The sequence below is a fragment of the Poecilia latipinna genome, unplaced genomic scaffold (genome assembly GCF_001443285.1).
Source record: "Poecilia latipinna isolate Pla-1442-1.1 unplaced genomic scaffold, P_latipinna-1.0 Scaffold1109, whole genome shotgun sequence".
In the NCBI taxonomy this organism is placed as follows: Eukaryota; Metazoa; Chordata; class Actinopteri; order Cyprinodontiformes; family Poeciliidae; genus Poecilia; species Poecilia latipinna.
In genome coordinates, this window is record NW_015113725.1 from 161,294 (window position 1) to 177,904 (window position 16,611).

Genomic DNA, 16,611 nt, shown 5'->3' on the forward strand with positions numbered 1-16,611 from the left:
AGTGAGCAGCTTCTGGAACCTTCTCCCAGTCTCTGGCATCGTTCTGAGCAGTTTGTCCTCCTCACTCAGCAGTGAGGTGTCTGAGTGGTTCTACCAGGTCCAATCTGTCTCTAGTCTATTTCCCAGTATCCCTGATCAAGATTGGGGTTCGTATTCAACAAAAACCAAAGACTAAACCTGGTGCTGAGTGACGTATTGGCAAAATGTATGGATTTCTGGAACTTCTGACATCTTTAGCCTCATTTATTTGTTACAGTACTTCTGTCTGTACTGCTAGTTTTCATTCAGGTTTGTTTTGTATTATGTTCAATTTCCATCTCCATCAATTGTAACCAGCTTCCCTGTTCCTGTTGAAAAGCATCCCTACAGATTGTAGTTGTCACCGACGTCTCTTAAGCACTGGATGGTCTGCTATGGTGATGCTCATCCAAATCCCCTCCCCCACAAATTGGAGGTGTCACATTGACCCCTACTGGGACAGATGCACTGTCATGGATCTTTTGGAAAACTGGAAAATCTAGTAGCCACTCCTACTAGAACGGCCAGTAGAGACCTTTTGCATAAGGAGCTTGGAGTCTCTGAGCCAGAGTAGCGTTTATGGTGGAGCAGCAGAGTCTGTGGAACCCAAAGGCTGAAGGACGATCCTTCAACCAAAACAAGTCTTGTGCCCAGAAATCTTTCCCTAAACTCCATTTCCTCCTGTGGTTAAGCAGGGAGGATGGAGGAAATGGAGTTTAGGGAAAGATTTCTGGGCACAAGACTTGTTTTGGTTCTTCCTGGTTGTGGTCCCAAGAGGTGTGTGGGAAAATGTTACTGCTCGGTCCAAACATCTCCTCCACTTTCCTCTCGTCATAGACGATGTCAAACCGTCATTACCTCTCTTTGGGTCTCCATTCCTCCTGTCATCACACTGCCCTGCCTGTTTTAGACGTTTCCCTGCTTCACTACGCCTGATTCAGGTGATTGCGGTTCAGGAAGTTTGTCAGTTGAAATCACCTAAAACATTCAGGGCAGTGTGCCTTGAGGACCAGAGTCCTAAAAAAAAAAAGATTTATTTTCTTATTTTCACAGTTCATTTTTATGAATCTACCGTTCATTTCAAGCATTAGCTCCAGCAGCAGCAGCTCTTTCTGATCCACTCATTATTCTGGCCATGCAGGTACAGGAATGGAGGCGTGTTCTGTTTCCACGGCCTCCCTGCAGCCGACCCACTTCTGCCGCTCTACCGTCTGGACTCATTTTCCAGGCAATAAGTCAGCACAGCCGCTCCTGGTCACATGTCAGCCCATGCAGCAGAAACAGGAGTGACGGAGGCTCACAACCCCCCCTCCCTCTCCCCGTCCCCCTCCTCTGGCGGCCAATGGAGCCGCGGAGCGGGGACGAGCCTTCATTGGGAGCCTCTCGGTTTCCACTACAGTCATGTGACAGCCACATAGTAGAACTCCGTGGTAGCAGAGCGGACGGACGGACCGCAGCGCTGCGTGGATAGGTGAACCCCGTGTGGATAAACGGCTGCTTCTCCGACCCAGCGGGATGACGCAGAGCCCCCGGAGTCTCCCCGGACCCGGACCCGGACCCTGACCACGGTAAGACCGGATCCAACTTGGTGAGGGGAGTGTTTTCTCTCGGTGCCATATGCTGCTGCTGCTGCTGCCTGGATGAAAACATGTTTACGTGAAGGAGGAGGAGAGGAGGGGAGGGTTCTGATTCTGGACCAAACTGTAAACTACATGATGCACCACAGCTCTCTGGACGCATCAGATTTAGATTAACAAAAAAGATTAAATAGCTTCATGTAAAAAACAAATACAAGATTTCTTCTTCTTCTTCTGTTTTATTATTATTTTTTTTAATAATCGGTCATATTTGTGTTTACTGTGAGCTAATAATAATAATAATAGTTCAGATTGTTCGACATAAATTGTTGTACAAACATCACAGACAGTGATCCGTACTGCTCCAGCTCCAGGCTGCTGCCGTCCTGTAAACAAGCGGAGCAGGTGATCCTGCACAGCTGCTCTCTGTCGCCCCCAGGCGGCCCGTTTCCTTCCTTGTTTCCCCCCCACCCCTCTGTCTGCCAGTCGCCCGGGTTTACCTTCGGTCACTCGGAGACATGCAGGGGCCCCTGGAAAGGAAGCACGGAGAGAAACACGAGGGGAGGGAGGCCGGAGCCCCCCCACGTTCCAGGAAAGCAGCCTATTTATGAGCCCTACTGTAGGACATTAATAGGAATATGATACTGCCACACGCTATCACTACTGCTCTTTACAGTTTAGTCCGGAATCAGACCTTTGAGTGTAACCTATATACCACTTAAATTGTACTCCTGTACTGTTATATACACAAATAATCTAACATCTGAATTTAAAAAAAAAAATACTAGAGATGCTGGTGGTAAGCAGTAACTAAATGTTGGTTGAGTCAAGTCCGATTTTTGAAGATTGGACAAAAACGTATGCAGGAAATTCCTGATAATCTGATTAATATAGATCAAAATGGGAATCGGAGAAGACCGTCCACTCCGTCTTGGAACAATCCTGTCTCATTCGTCATTAATTTTAATATTATTTTTGGATTTTTGAACCTGGTCACCAAAACGTTGAATGCTGAACTCATTGCGGTTAGCGAGTCAAAACACTATCAGGAAGATAAAAACACAGAATGCCTTCCTTTTTCCTCCTAACTTTCTCATAAAATTTTGATTTTTGGTCATCGGAGGAAAAAAACAGATGTTTTGTCAACTTCATTTATGTTAGTTTGAAAAGAATGTACTGAAACAGTCTTTCTGGGTCTGCAGTATGTCAAAACTTAGATGAATGTGAATAAGAGCTGAGAGGAAAACTCACCTGAGTGAAGAGCTGACTAAAACTAAACTATGTATGTATTGTCCTAAATAAATCAGAAAACAGGACAAAGTATATGTTGTCCTGTTTATAGAGTGCATAATGACAACACAAAAGTGGCAGGGTCAAGCTTTTCTCTTGAGTTTGAATTTGCAAACTGAAGACCTTCTCTGATTCATCTCTTGAATGAACTCCAAACCTTGATGAAAACAAGATGACGTAACAAAGCATAAACCTGAAGCTGAATCATGATTTATGCGTCAGTAACGTCATACAGCGTTTTATATATCATACTCAACTTTTTCTCAGAAATTCATGTAATGAAATGTTGAGGAGGTGGATTGTTTTTAGTTTCACTCACACATACCAGCAGTTACAGAATCTGAACACATTTTCTTGATGTTGCTTTTTCATCCTTGCAGAAATCCGTCATCTAGCCTGGACACCTCTGGATTGTTTCCTGCACGGCTTTGAGGTTCTCACTGGGGTGGGGAGGGTGACCTTGGTTACTTTAGTTTATTTGGTCTACCCCTCTCCACGGCCAAGGACAAGTTCTCTCGGACCTGTATGAACACAGACTGCAGAATCCAGGCAGAGGAAGCAGTTTGGCTAGGGATGGTGGATAACTCTCCAGCGAGCGGAGAGACTTCCCTTCCACTCAGCTGTTCTCTACGAGCCTACAGCCCTTTAGACATGGTGTCGGACCTCGGCTCCTACCAGGTGATCCCGTCACCATTTTCAGATGATGATGTGAGTGTGCTATCCAGCCCTCGCTCCTGCTCCAGCCCAGAGTCGCCGGAGCTCAGCTCCAGCTGTGGAAGCAGCTCCAGTGCAGAAAGCCAGGACAGCATCCTGGACCACCTGCTGTCCCAGACCTCCTTAGGAAGCGCCGGCAGAGTTTCTGCCGCACTCGAGCCACTAAACGCCTTCCAGTGGGACTCGAGGGGAGACGGGCCGTCCAAACACGAGCCGGTGGAGGAGGAAGACTTTAACTTTCTCACTTGGTCAAATGTGGAGACGGCAGAACAGCTCGGAGGCTCGTTCCATCCGACACTGGAGGAGATTGAAGAATTCCTTGAGGAGAATATGGAGATGGTGACGGTGAAGCAGGAGGGGTTTGACGTTGGACCAGAGGAGACTTTTGGTTTAGAAGGGGGTCTGGAGTGTTGCGAGGCGTCCACTTCGGAGCTTAAGTTGGAACCAGATGCCAAGCATTCAGACCAAACTGTCCCCATCGCCGGCACCTCTGATCCAGCCATGGCGGCCTTGCCCGTCAGCAAAGCATCATCGGTCAACCCAACACACGAATCTGTCGCAGGGGCCAAGAAAACCTCAACCAACAAACCGTCCTTAGAAGACAGGTCCACTAGCAGCAGCGGGACGCCCGTCATCGTCCAGATTCAGCCCATCCGGGTGAAGCAGGAGCCCACGCTGACCCCGGTTACTCCGGCAGCCCCGCCCTCACAGCCCGGCCCCGTCTCCGACATCAAAATTGCACAGCTGCTGGTCAACATCCAAGGACAGACTTTTGCCCTGGTGCCCCACATCTTGCCATCCCCCAGCCTCAGTGTCTCCAAGTTCGTACGGATTGCGCCAGTCCCCATTGCAGCCAAGCCCCTCGGCCTGGGGGAGAGCGCTGCCAGCCAAGCGTCGGCCATTCTCATTGGAGGTCAAAGGTTCCAGAAGAGTCCCGTCGCAGATCTCATTAAAATGCACAAGTGCTCTTTTCCTGGCTGCAACAAGATGTACACAAAAAGCAGCCACCTGAAGGCCCACCTGAGGAGGCACACCGGGGAAAAGCCGTTCGCCTGCAACTGGCAGGGCTGCGGATGGAGGTGGGTGTCACCGTGACCGGGTGGGCTTCTGATGTTTATGTAATCAGTTATCTTTCTGTTGGTTACACAAAGTGGTTCACTGATAAAACAAACTCCTTGGTTCAGAAGGATTTAGAACAGGTTTCAGCAGCCTGTAGCTATGGACAGAGTTGGATATCAACTCATAACTTTTGAAAAAATTTACTTTTAAGAGTATTTTTACTGCGCTATGCTTTTTACTTTTACTTGAGTAATTTTATTTTGAAGTGTCTCTTCTCTTACTTAAGTGAAATTTCTGGATTCTCAACCCACTGATTGATATGACTTTTAAGTAATAAGTGATTGATAATTTGATCAGTTACTCAGTACTTCAGTAGACTTTTTACCAAATTTTTTTTTTTTTTTTTTTTTTACTCGAGTAATTTCTTGGATAGCTATTTTTTACTTTTACTTCAGTAAAAAATATGTTGAAGTAGTTCTACTCTTAATTGAATGCAACTTTTGGGTCCTCTGCCCACCTCTAGTGTTCATTAAACTCAACAAAAAAAAATGTTCCAAATTTTTTTTCAAATTGGCTCTTTGAAGTTGTAAAGTTTCCCGATTCAGACGGACGTCCTTCTGTTTCATTGAAGTTGTAATTGTAACCTTAGAAACGGCTTCTCTGTGTCGCTGTCATCAGGTTTGATGGAGCTGCGAGTGGGAGAATATTGTGGTGGCCTTCTTACTGCGAGGTTCATCTGTAATCCTAAAATACTTCCCTGTCCCCAGATACACAGACATATTCATTCATTAAAGTCCAACCTTTAACCCGAGTAACTTTTTTTCAGTGGGTGAAAACTGCATGGTCTTACTAAACCAGTGGTGGTGCAATTACTGGAGCCTTTCTGTTAGCCCTCTGTACATCCTCCTTCAGCCAACAGGACAGCGCTCGGTATTTCACAAGGTCGAAGCTCCACATGATGATCAGAATCCAGATGCTGTCTGCTCTCCGGCTCAGCCCACATGTTTATTTAAGGTTTCAGGTCTAGAGAGTCATCTTGCCATGGCCAGAGGTGGGCAGAGGACATAAAAATGGTCCTGAAGTAAGAAGGGCATTACTTCAACATATTTTAACTCAAGCAAAAGTGAAAAGTAGCTGTCCAACAAATGACTCAAGTGAAAAAGTGTTTGGTAAAAAAAGAATCTACTGAGTAACTGATCAAATTAACAATTTAATATTTAAAAATTACATCATCAGATGTACCAAAATGTAAAGTTAAGTGGAAATTTTTGTATTTTAAGAACCAAAGTGACAATAATTCATATCAGTAACAAAAAAATAATAAAATCAGGCAAAAGAAAAATTTTCCAAATCAGTTTCTGTCAATTAAAAAACTTATAAAACTTAAAAAAAAAAAAAAAACTGCAGCTGTGTGTCTGTGTCCGGTGAATTTTTTTTGGTTAAAACATGTTTATTTTTTCATTCAGTGGGTCAAGAATCCAGGAACTTTACTCCAATTAAAACATAGATACTTCATAATAAAATTACTCAAGTAAGAGTAAATAGTACAGAAAGTACTTTTTTCCCAAAAAAAGTTACTCAAGTAAAAGTAATTGAGTAAATGTAACTAATTGCTGCCCATCTCTGGTGACCAACGATTCCAGTTAAAGTAAAAACTGGAAGTCTAACCGATGCTACAGGTTTACATTTGTGATGGTAGGACAGAGAGGCTTTTCCATCCCCCCAATGACACAAATATGTTTTTCCCCAACAGGTTTAGTGGCCCATGGTGAGAATAAGCAGTGAACCGATTTATTGTTTCGTTTGGTATGAAGCTCTTTGAGTATAACTGGAAGATCAGTTTATAAATTCAATCCATTTATAGAACTTTGCAGTAAGATGCACTAAAAGGCCAAATGTAAAATGTGACTAGATGTGAACAGCACTGTATATTCACATTCTCCTGTTAACACGTTTCAGAAACGTCTCTCTTTTTAGCCTTTTTAGCTCCATAAACTGTTCTACATGTGGAGCGACTGCATTCATTTGAACAAGTTTCTGAGTCGATCTGAAGATTAATTGTTTCCCTTTCATTATTTCATGTGGACGGATTATTTTTGGTCTCATTTCTTGTACTTGTTGCACACACCAAGTTTCCGGTTCCTGAAAAGCTGGAGTCCACAAACAAAGACTGGCTGCATCCAAATGGCCATATTAGATGCTATGATACTAAAAATCAGTATAATGGATATTCTGATTGTGCTTGAATGCATAGGTATGGTCTGAACTATGCAGTTTACCTTCTGGGTGCCACGTCTTGCACCCAGAAGTGCAAGACGGGACCTTCAGGCAACACGTCCTGAAGGTCCCGTGTTGCCTCTGACCTCTCAGTCGGCTGCTGCTCAGGGTTTGTAGTTGGAAAGCAGCATACGTTCTGACAGGATGAGGAGGGCTGCACACGCTTGCTCTGTTTAATCCAGGAACTGTGTTCTAGCAAACAAAAGGACCTCTGTCTGTTTACAAAAGGCAGGGTGGGTGTGTGTGTGTGTGTGTGTGTGTGTGTGTGTGTGTGTGTGTGTGTGTGTGTGTGTGTGTGTGTCAGCATTTCTCATCTTGTAAGGCCCATCTTTCCAAAAACGTTGTGAGGACCTGCTGCTCCTTATTGGGGCCCATAAGGAAAAGTGATTTTTTTTTTTACAGCTAAGGTAAATGGTTAGATGTAGAGGGAGAAAGAGAGATAAATGATTCCTTTTACTATAATGCAGTACATTATAGTACTACACTATTGTACAATAACAAGAGTTGGGTAGTAACTGGTTACATTTGCTTGAGTAATATTTTGGGGGGAAAAAGTACTATTAGGAGTATTTGTACTACACTGCGCTCTTTTACTTGTGTAATTTGATTATGAAGAATCGCTTCTCTTGCTTGACTAAAATATTTGTGTACTCTGCCCACTTCTGACTATAACAGTACTATTGTATCAAATAAAGAAGTGTACTGTGTGGAAGACGGTGGTTTTCTTAGCAAGCTGCAGACAAACCAGAAAAAGAGCCCTACCTCTGCTTGCATGCAATCACTTGAAGGGAGCAAGAGTGAGGTTGTTGACCCGACAAAGAATAAGCACTGAATAGTTACCATGACTGTGGGCAGGAACGTCCAAGCCGCCTCACGACATGAAAGACTGGAAGAATCGAGCAACAGACTGAAGAGGGGAACCGAGGGGGGACCACAGGAAGCAAAATGCCCCTCAGCTTCGTACTGTAAACGGTGATGCTGGGCGGCGCTGACCGTCATGAAAGTACAGCTGTCGTAATCTTTGTCTGGTCGTCCAGTTCAGCGTGTCGTTTTCCTTTTGGATTCGCGTGCCGTTTTGATGATGACACTAAAACTTAATGCTTACTTGTCAAACACTGATTTGGCCGAGGCGGTGTGTGAGTCGAACACAGGACCCTGCAGAGCAGCTCCAGGCCTGCATGGAGCCAGATCCCTCCACGTTCTACACCGGATCGGTACCGTGTTCCACTGCTGCACCAAATCAAGAAATACCCTCTCCAGTTACCATTAAATAGAGACTAAATTATACTCTACATGTTATATTCCAATGGGAGTCATTGTTAGAAAATTATACTAAGTTTATGTTTTAAGATGCAAAGATTATGTTGCTATTTTCTTAATGACCGAATCCTTTCAGTTTTCAGCTAGTGGTGGTGGTGGTGGTGTCCATCTGCAGCAGTCTGGTTGTGAGGCAGGTTAACACAGAGATGGACAGTCAGGTTATTTAGGTGAACATGATGGGAAGAAGCCAGAGGCTCTGCAAATCAACCAGGAGAACAAACTGCACACAGGCCCTCCTTGCTGAGAGTCAGGCCCCTTTTGCATAACTGGCCTTTATTTATTGATTTTCATCCACAATAACAAATAAGAATAGAGAGGGAACAGAGGGGAGTGTGTTAAGAGTCACTCTGAAATCAGTATCCTGTTAGGATGAACCTTATAGGTTCAGACTAAATGTGGTTCGAGTTCCTTCACAGTCTGACAGTCTAATGTTAGCCAAGCGGTGGTCCGAGGGCCCACTGGGCCCCTCAAACACAGATATCTATGCAGAGATCTTCTCATCACCTGACCAAGGTGAGATTATGCTCCCTTTTTCTCCTCCAAGTTTTATTTTTATAATCAAATGTTTTTGCGTACAATCTTTACCATGACGACGTGTCATAGATCCTGTTCCATTCTTAAATGTAGTCGTCTAAAAAGGTCAAATACAAAGCAAAACCGTCGTCTGTGTGGAAGCAATAATTGGCAGGTTTTTTTTCTCTGTGGAGGTTCAGAAAAGTTTCAAGGTTTCAGCCGTTTTACTGGCAGAATAAAGATAGTTTTTGAGAGCCACCATGCATAGGAATAAATGTGACAAAGTGTGTATTTCCACTTGGAGTCCAGTTACCTGCTTATTGTATGTGCAGGTTCTAAATGTATTTAACATAAATGATCTAGTTGAGGTTGTGATTTTTCTTTTTATAAATAAAAGTGGTTGCAATTCGAAGCAGTTTCTGTGTCAGCAGCAGCTTTATTAGGCAAGTCGGCTTTATTCATATAAAGCCAAGAAAATAGTTTCTGACCAGTGAGTGTTTGTAGTAAATCATTCTGCTAACATAACTTATAGTGTAGCTATAATAATAAATAATAATAATAATAATAATAAAAACTTCCCTCTATGTAAACAGGCATTTAAATCCATCATTACAGCAGTTGAACTATTTTGACATTTCTGTGTGTGGAGTTGTTTGAAAATTCAAATTAAAAAATACTTTGTTGATCCCAAAGGGAAATGAAATGTTGTTGTTCAGATTCTTCAAAGAGTTAGTGAAGATTGTGGTGGTTGTTGGCAGGTCTGCATTACAGATGGCAGAAGTCTACTTTTTTTTCCCTAGCTTAACATAGTTAGGTAACATTTTAGCTAAGGTAAAATCTTTCAATGATTTTATCTAGTGACTACCCCCTCAACAGAACTCCACTGACCTTTTAAACTGTGTGTCTCTAAGACTGAAGTGGATCTTCTGGTATCTTAAGGTGCTGACCAGGTTCACCAGTTCAGTGGAAACATGGCTGCTCGGTCACACGACATCCCCACCGTGTGGGTTTTGTATCTTGCGCGCTCAGCTAAGGAACATCTGGGCTGCAGAGTCCAGCTGTGTGCAGTGACTGGCAGACATCTTGTTTTGCTGGGAGGAAGGCCTGCAGCCGAGATTCGCGCCGCTTCAGCCAACTGGTGTTTTCCTCTCCTCCAAGTCCAGCTGGGATTCCACGCTGGCCTAACCGAGCTGCAGGGCCGATGAGTTACAGCCTGGTGTGAAACGCTTCGTCTTTGATAACTACGTGGTTAAATCTGCTCAGCTTGGCGAGGAAACGGTTGACTAGAGGCTGGACAAACAAGATGTTGCTTGAGAGTAAAAGGAGGATCTGGTTTCATCTTGCCTGACTGGAACCATCCTGTCAGAACTACTTCCTGACTCAAATTCAAACTCAAAAATACTTTATTGATTCCACAGGGAAGTTAAATGTGGTTGTAACCCATATTAACTCAAATTCTTCAAAGAGTTATTGTAGATAGTGATGGCTGCTGGCAGGAAAGATCTCTTGTAGAGGGAATTTGAAGAAGACGCTCTGTTGTCTCTCTTCCAAAATAAGAGTCTCAACATAATGAGCAGAAGTAAAGCTAACTGTCAAAGTTGGTTAATTGTCAAAGATAACCGGATATTTAGAGGACAGGAGACTTTTACACACTTTTCTAAATGAGCTAAATCATCAGTTGCTGATCATTCACTGATTATTAAAAAAGACTACATTCTGATCAGTAGAGATCGGGTGTAATCACTTTTTACTGAACATAACTTTGCTCTACCCGAAGTTACTTTGGGTCAGGACATCCAGAAAAGAATTCATTTTAATTAATCCTTTATATTTATGACTGGGTTTTCAATTTCTCCCTGTGTTTTTTTTTTTTTTTTGCTCTTTAGATTTGTATTTGTGAAAATGTAGACATCCAAATATCACTGAAAAGTGATAGAAATGTTGTCCCTAATAAATTAATAAAGTGTACAAAAAAATAAACAGTGCCTTTTTATTTTACTGTATGAATAGCAGCATTTCCATTGACCATATAACTGCACAAATGGAAACGTGTGTGGATCACTGTTATTACTGAAGTTTATGTTCTTACTATTGATCCTCGTCAGTAACATCCATTGATCCAGCCTGTAAACATTGATCAGTTTAGCCAATAAGTAAATAGCTTGTGGTTGCCAGGCTAACCAGCCCTTCTCCACTCATCCTCACGTTTCATTTTCTCCTCCCTCCTTCCAGGTTTTCTCGGTCTGATGAGTTGTCCCGTCACAGGAGATCCCATTCGGGTGTCAAACCCTACCAATGCCCCGTGTGTGAGAAGAAGTTTGCCCGCAGTGACCATCTGTCGAAACACATCAAAGTCCACCGTTTTCCACGAAGCGGCCGGACAGTTCGCTCTGCCAACTGACTCTTCCGTGTTCTTCCAGGGATCGCAGGGAAGGATCAGCTCCTCTCAGTAATACACCACAGAAGCATTGTAAGGACACGTGCGTACTTGAACCTCAAAACCTTGCTCTAAATCGGAGCTGTCTGGGATTTGCTGTAATCAACCGGAAACCCAGGGACGGCCGACTTCCACTAACCCCTCCAGCAGTTTGAAACAAGCCGCCGTTGCTTAGTTTCTCTGGAACAGCTGTGTCTGCACTGATATTTGTTCTGTCTGTTTTGTCAGCAGAAGATACAGTAAGCTTCTTTTCATTTAGTCTGGACGATGCCAGCAGGGGCCTTCACCATAGGCCTAAACACCTTCAGGATCCCTACAACCTAAATTATATCTTCAATTGAACGTCACTGATTTACTTTCAATAGTAAGTACTGGAAGTAAATACTTCAAATACCTGTAACTATTCTCCTGGCTCCGCTGCTTCCTGCACATGTTTTAGTGGATTCTTGATGTTTCACCCAATCAGATTTCAGTCTCTTTCTGTTGCCAGGGTCAATCTAATCAGCCTGCAGAATCAGTAGAGCAGGCCCACTTTCAGTAAGCAAACAGTTCATGAACTTTCAGATTTGCCCACAGTGACGTCAGAAGTTTTCTGGTCTCTGAATGGACGGTCAGACCGACCGTATAAGCTCCAAGTTTTCCATACATGCTAGGCTACATGACGGTGTAGTATTTTCTCCATGGTTAATAGTCAGACACGTACCTTCTCCATAATCCTATATTTGATATTTTTGTAATCATACTTACCTATAAAGTATATGAACGTTAATCTTCTTACCTTGTAAAAAGCGTTTCTTGCAAATCCGCGGTTACACCGACAGCTGCCAGTCATTATGACTGACTGCTGATATCCATCGCTGCCATATCTTTCCTCATTAATAGTTGTACAATAAAATGACAAGTTTGGTTTCTATCCTTGTCTGTTTGTTTACATGGCCGACTGCGCAGCACCCTATGACAGCTTTTAAAGTGAAATCAACTAAATAACAGCGATATTAGGTTACAGATGTCTGCTTTTTGACAGGCTTTACAGAAACGTTTAGGTTGTTTTGACGTCCGTCACGGTGGAGCGGGCCAAGGTCTGAACAGCGTGACGTCACATGCAACTGTAACATTATCCCACGGCGTATTTAAATGGTAAACTCCCTCTGAAGGCCCAGAAACCAAATGCCACTGGGATAATGTGGCTAAAAGTCATGTCGAGTCTGACTTCTAGTTTTTTCTGAGCTGATTTAGACATTCCATTTCTGACAGAATCTTTGGATCCCGACAGGCAGGGACTAGAGAGGTTATATTCACTGCAAAACACCAAATCTTACCCAGTAATTTTGGTCTAGTTTCAACTGCAAATATCTTAGTACACTTGAGATAAGACAAAACTAACTTACAAGTCATTTTTCAGCACGATGTAGGAGCTTGTTTTAAGTAAATAATTCCTTAATATTTGATGAAAAAGTTCTAGTTCCATTGGCAAATTATTTCTATGGTGAAATTATCAATAAAATAATCTGCCATGGGAACTAGAACTTTTTCATCAATATTAAGGCATTATTGACTTAAAACAAGCTAGTATATCTTGCTGAAAAGTTCCTCCGAAGTTAGTTTTATCTTATTTCAAGTGTACTGAGACATTTGCATTAGAAAATAAACCAAAAATGCTTGGTAACATTTTGTGGTTTCATCCCGTCCACAGAGGTTTGCACTGTAACTTTGTCTTCGTTGAAGCTGCTTTGTTCCAAAGCTCCCTTCTGCTGTTCAGCTAGCCATCTGTGCACATTTAGAGAACTGTTGTGATTAAATTCAAACACGACTGATTGAATAAGGGAATCGGTTCCACAGAACTCTTCCCACATTCTAATGTTTTTGGCACAAAGAGGCTGTCAATGATAACGCAAATCAAGTAAATTTTAGCTAAGTACATGCTGATTTGTCTTCAGTATATGTCAAAGTTCAAACCTTACAACAGACTTCTCTCAGAGAGCAAAAGCTGGCTCAGAAAGTGTGTGTTTTCTTTCATTTGTCGCCATTTTCTTTTCCCCCCTCCTACATTAAGAATCAGAGGTGGACATGTTGTCATGACGATACACCGTACAGATCTTGCAGAAATAAAAACAAGTTTCAGAGTGAAATATAAGACCATCATTAGTATTTAGGGCCTGTACAGCCTTCCCTATATCTCACACGTAGACGTAGATGCAGTCTTAAGATGACAATCATCAAAAAAAAAAAGAAAGAAAAAAACCCAGGCAGTATGACACACAAAATACCCAAGGAGGTAGAGGTTTTGATAATTAGATGTAGCTCCAATGGGCAGCTGTTACCTTTTGTATATAAGGATCTTAGTGACTATTTAGAACATTTCAGTATGACTGAATGCCTCAATATGTGAGCTATTTTGCAAATGACAAAAACCTGCCTCAACTCTACCTTGTGCGTTAACTGCAAACACCGCGATAGCCTTGCAAGTCAGCTAGCAAGAATGTGTTGTCGCTACAAACGCTAAAGTTCACACTTCACACCTGCCTACTGAGCTGCCAGCAGAGTGAACTTGCAGGTAATTCAGTGACAACGTCTCTTTTACGGAGTCCCTCCTTACTGCCTGTAAATATTAAGGGCTGCCACTCTGCTGTGTGTGACATAACATCAGCAGATACAATATGGTACATCATTCCATTGATTCAGTTTTTGAATTTGTAATGCTTGTGTGAACAGAGAGCCATTTGCATCCTATGAATGTATGTACATATGCAGGACTTGTTCATCGTTGCATCAGTGCAACACCACAGAGACCGTTCCGACAGCACATCCTCTTCATCCACATCCACGGCTGTAAACATTTCTAGTTGTCTGTAAAGTTGCCTGTACATAAATTAGTACATATGGATATATAGGTATATATATTTTTTCCTTTGTTCTCTTTAAGATTCATCTACAAATAAAACCTTTCAAGTAATCTTTGTCATTTTTTTGGGGGGTGGGGGGTTGTTTTGTATATAATTGTTCACATTTTTATGTCCAGGTCTTCACAAACGGAAACTATTCGTCCTGCTGTGACTCAACCTCCCAGCTAAGCCCGGCGTCTGGAAAGGTGTGATCTTCTTTAGTTTTTTTTTTTTTGTTTGTGTTTAACATAGCTTATTTCACTCCTCTCCACTATTGGTGTGAGACTATACATAGAGGGTTTTATGATGATCTAGAGATGCTTTTAACTAGTAAGACTCTATAGTCAATGATTAAAATCTCCAGCGACATATACCAAGAATCACTTTCACCCCTCTCTGCTGTAACTTTGTCATCTTATTTGGTTTGCACTGAATAGGACAACCATATCTTTTCCAACAGGATGTCCAACAAAACGCCTCCCGACTGACAGCTTCAGATAATTCACCGAGAACCGACAGAAACTGCTTATCTTCAAGTATGATTTGTGGTCAGCTATACATGGATTGGTTAAGCCTTGCCCTAAACAACAAGTATCCTAATTCATCTCTCAGCTGAAATTTAGATTACAGAACACCAGTTGCCTGCTTTATGTTAATGTTGACCAAAATCAAGTCTTGTCTTGAAGCCCCGATCTCACTTTGCTCTCATATCTGGCTTGGATGTTTTGCAAAAAACATAAAAGGTAGGGGTGCACTGATTGCAGAGTTCTGGCTGATCAGCGATTACCGATGTTTTTTTTAAAAAAGCCTAACATGCCATTCCGATTTCATTCAATACCAATTTTTCTTTTGTCCTACATATAACAAGAAAGTCACAGAGCTGGCAACAGTTGTGTGACTATTGTTTACTGCAAACGTGTAGACATGACCTGTTGGGCCAGTCAGATGGTCAAACTTCTAAATGGCTGATTTTTAGACCTTTGCTGAGGTAGATAGGAGCGCCTTCAAATGTAAGTATCGGTCAATCACCAGTTTATCAAAATTAAGGAAATCAGAGCTGATAAATCATTCGGCCGATAAATCGGTGTTTCCCTAATAAAAAAGATGCTTTGAAAGTGGAAGCACCAAAAACAAAAAAAGGACTACAATGATCTTCCAGTCGTATTTATAATCTGAGAAATAAATGGGACATAATGTGTTACAGTGTCCCACAATCTAGTTAGACACAAGCAGCTCTCATCAGCGAAACCAAAGCCACTGACCCGTGTATACCTGATGACGTCTGACTGCAGTATTTGTGCGGTCAGACGATGTTCCTGAAGGTCTCTGCAACCCCCTGGTCTCACTGTTTATCTTTAAGCAACGGAAAAAACCAACAGAAGCAGATAGATGATGACGACAGTTGGGTTGATATCAGTCTGTCAATCAATCATTGACCTGTCCATGTCTACAAATCCAGTACAACCCCCCTCCCCCCACACCCACCCAAAAAAACAGAGAGGATAAGCTCAGACTGAATATGTTTTGTATCTTCTCTGCTGGATCCTACCTCTGACCCATGGCCAAGTCCAAGTCCAGTCTAAGGTCTTTCATCCCTAATCAAACTCTAGTCTCTAATGGTAAATGGCCAAATCGTATCTGCAGCTGAAACCAGGTATTTACATACGCTGAATAAAAAGGTGCAAACACATTTGTCTGAAATTCACCATGTTTTCTGGCGTTAAGCAGAAATCGTTTGTATAATTCTAACTGACCTTAAACACAAAAAGTTTGGTCTGATTTAATTTCAGACAATGAGAAAAAACATGCATGTGTCTTTTTATTTGATATATGTAGATATCTGGTTTTACCTGTAGCCACACCGATTTGTCTTAAGTTTGTAAAGAAATACTTGGTTTTAAAAATATTCTTCTGTAAACATAGTAAATTACATTTCTTATTGTTTCCCCTAGTCAAATAAGTGTATACATGAGAGCTGCTTCAGCCTTATGATTACATAGCTTTGTTTCACACAAAACACCAAAAATATTATAAATCTTTTGGAAAAGTGTTTTTCCATACAGTATGCTGGCAGATTTCAGTGAGAGTCTGGATTTCTAATTCACAAAAGTTCTAGAAATCTTTTCTGAAGAGCCTGAGTAGATTTGATCGTTTGGCGCTCAGTCACTCCCAGTTATTTTCCTAGAAGTAGGTCGTAAACATATGCTATTTGAGACCAAGTTAATAGATGACTGTCTCCACTCCATGGAGACACACATGCACACATGTTTGCGTGGCTATCTTTGTGGGGACTTTCCATTGACTTTCATTCATTTCTACAGCCTAAACCTTACCTTTACCCTTTACCCTTTTCCTAACCCTAACCATCACATACCTAACCCTAACCATAACTCAATTCACACCTTAGCCCTAACTCTGACCCCTGACCCAAAAACCGAGTTTCCCCTTGTGGGGACCAGGCTTCGGTCCCCACAAGGAGCAGTGGGTCCCCACAACGTAGTATGTGTCAGGAAAATAGTCCCCA

General features: G+C 42.3%; 1 protein-coding gene across 1 annotated transcript; it reads left to right on the forward strand.

The window, feature by feature from the left end:
- The first annotated feature begins 1,168 nt into the window (after window positions 1-1,168).
- LOC106959692 (Krueppel-like factor 15) lies at window positions 1,169-12,118 on the forward strand. The gene is made up of 3 exons (XM_015052433.1): window positions 1,169-1,586; window positions 3,266-4,678; window positions 11,001-12,118. The coding sequence occupies exons 2-3, from the start codon at window positions 3,411-3,413 to the stop codon at window positions 11,167-11,169; spliced, it is 1,437 nt and encodes a 478-aa protein (XP_014907919.1). The 5' UTR covers window positions 1,169-1,586; window positions 3,266-3,410; the 3' UTR covers window positions 11,170-12,118.
- Window positions 12,119-16,611: the final 4,493 nt, after the last annotated feature.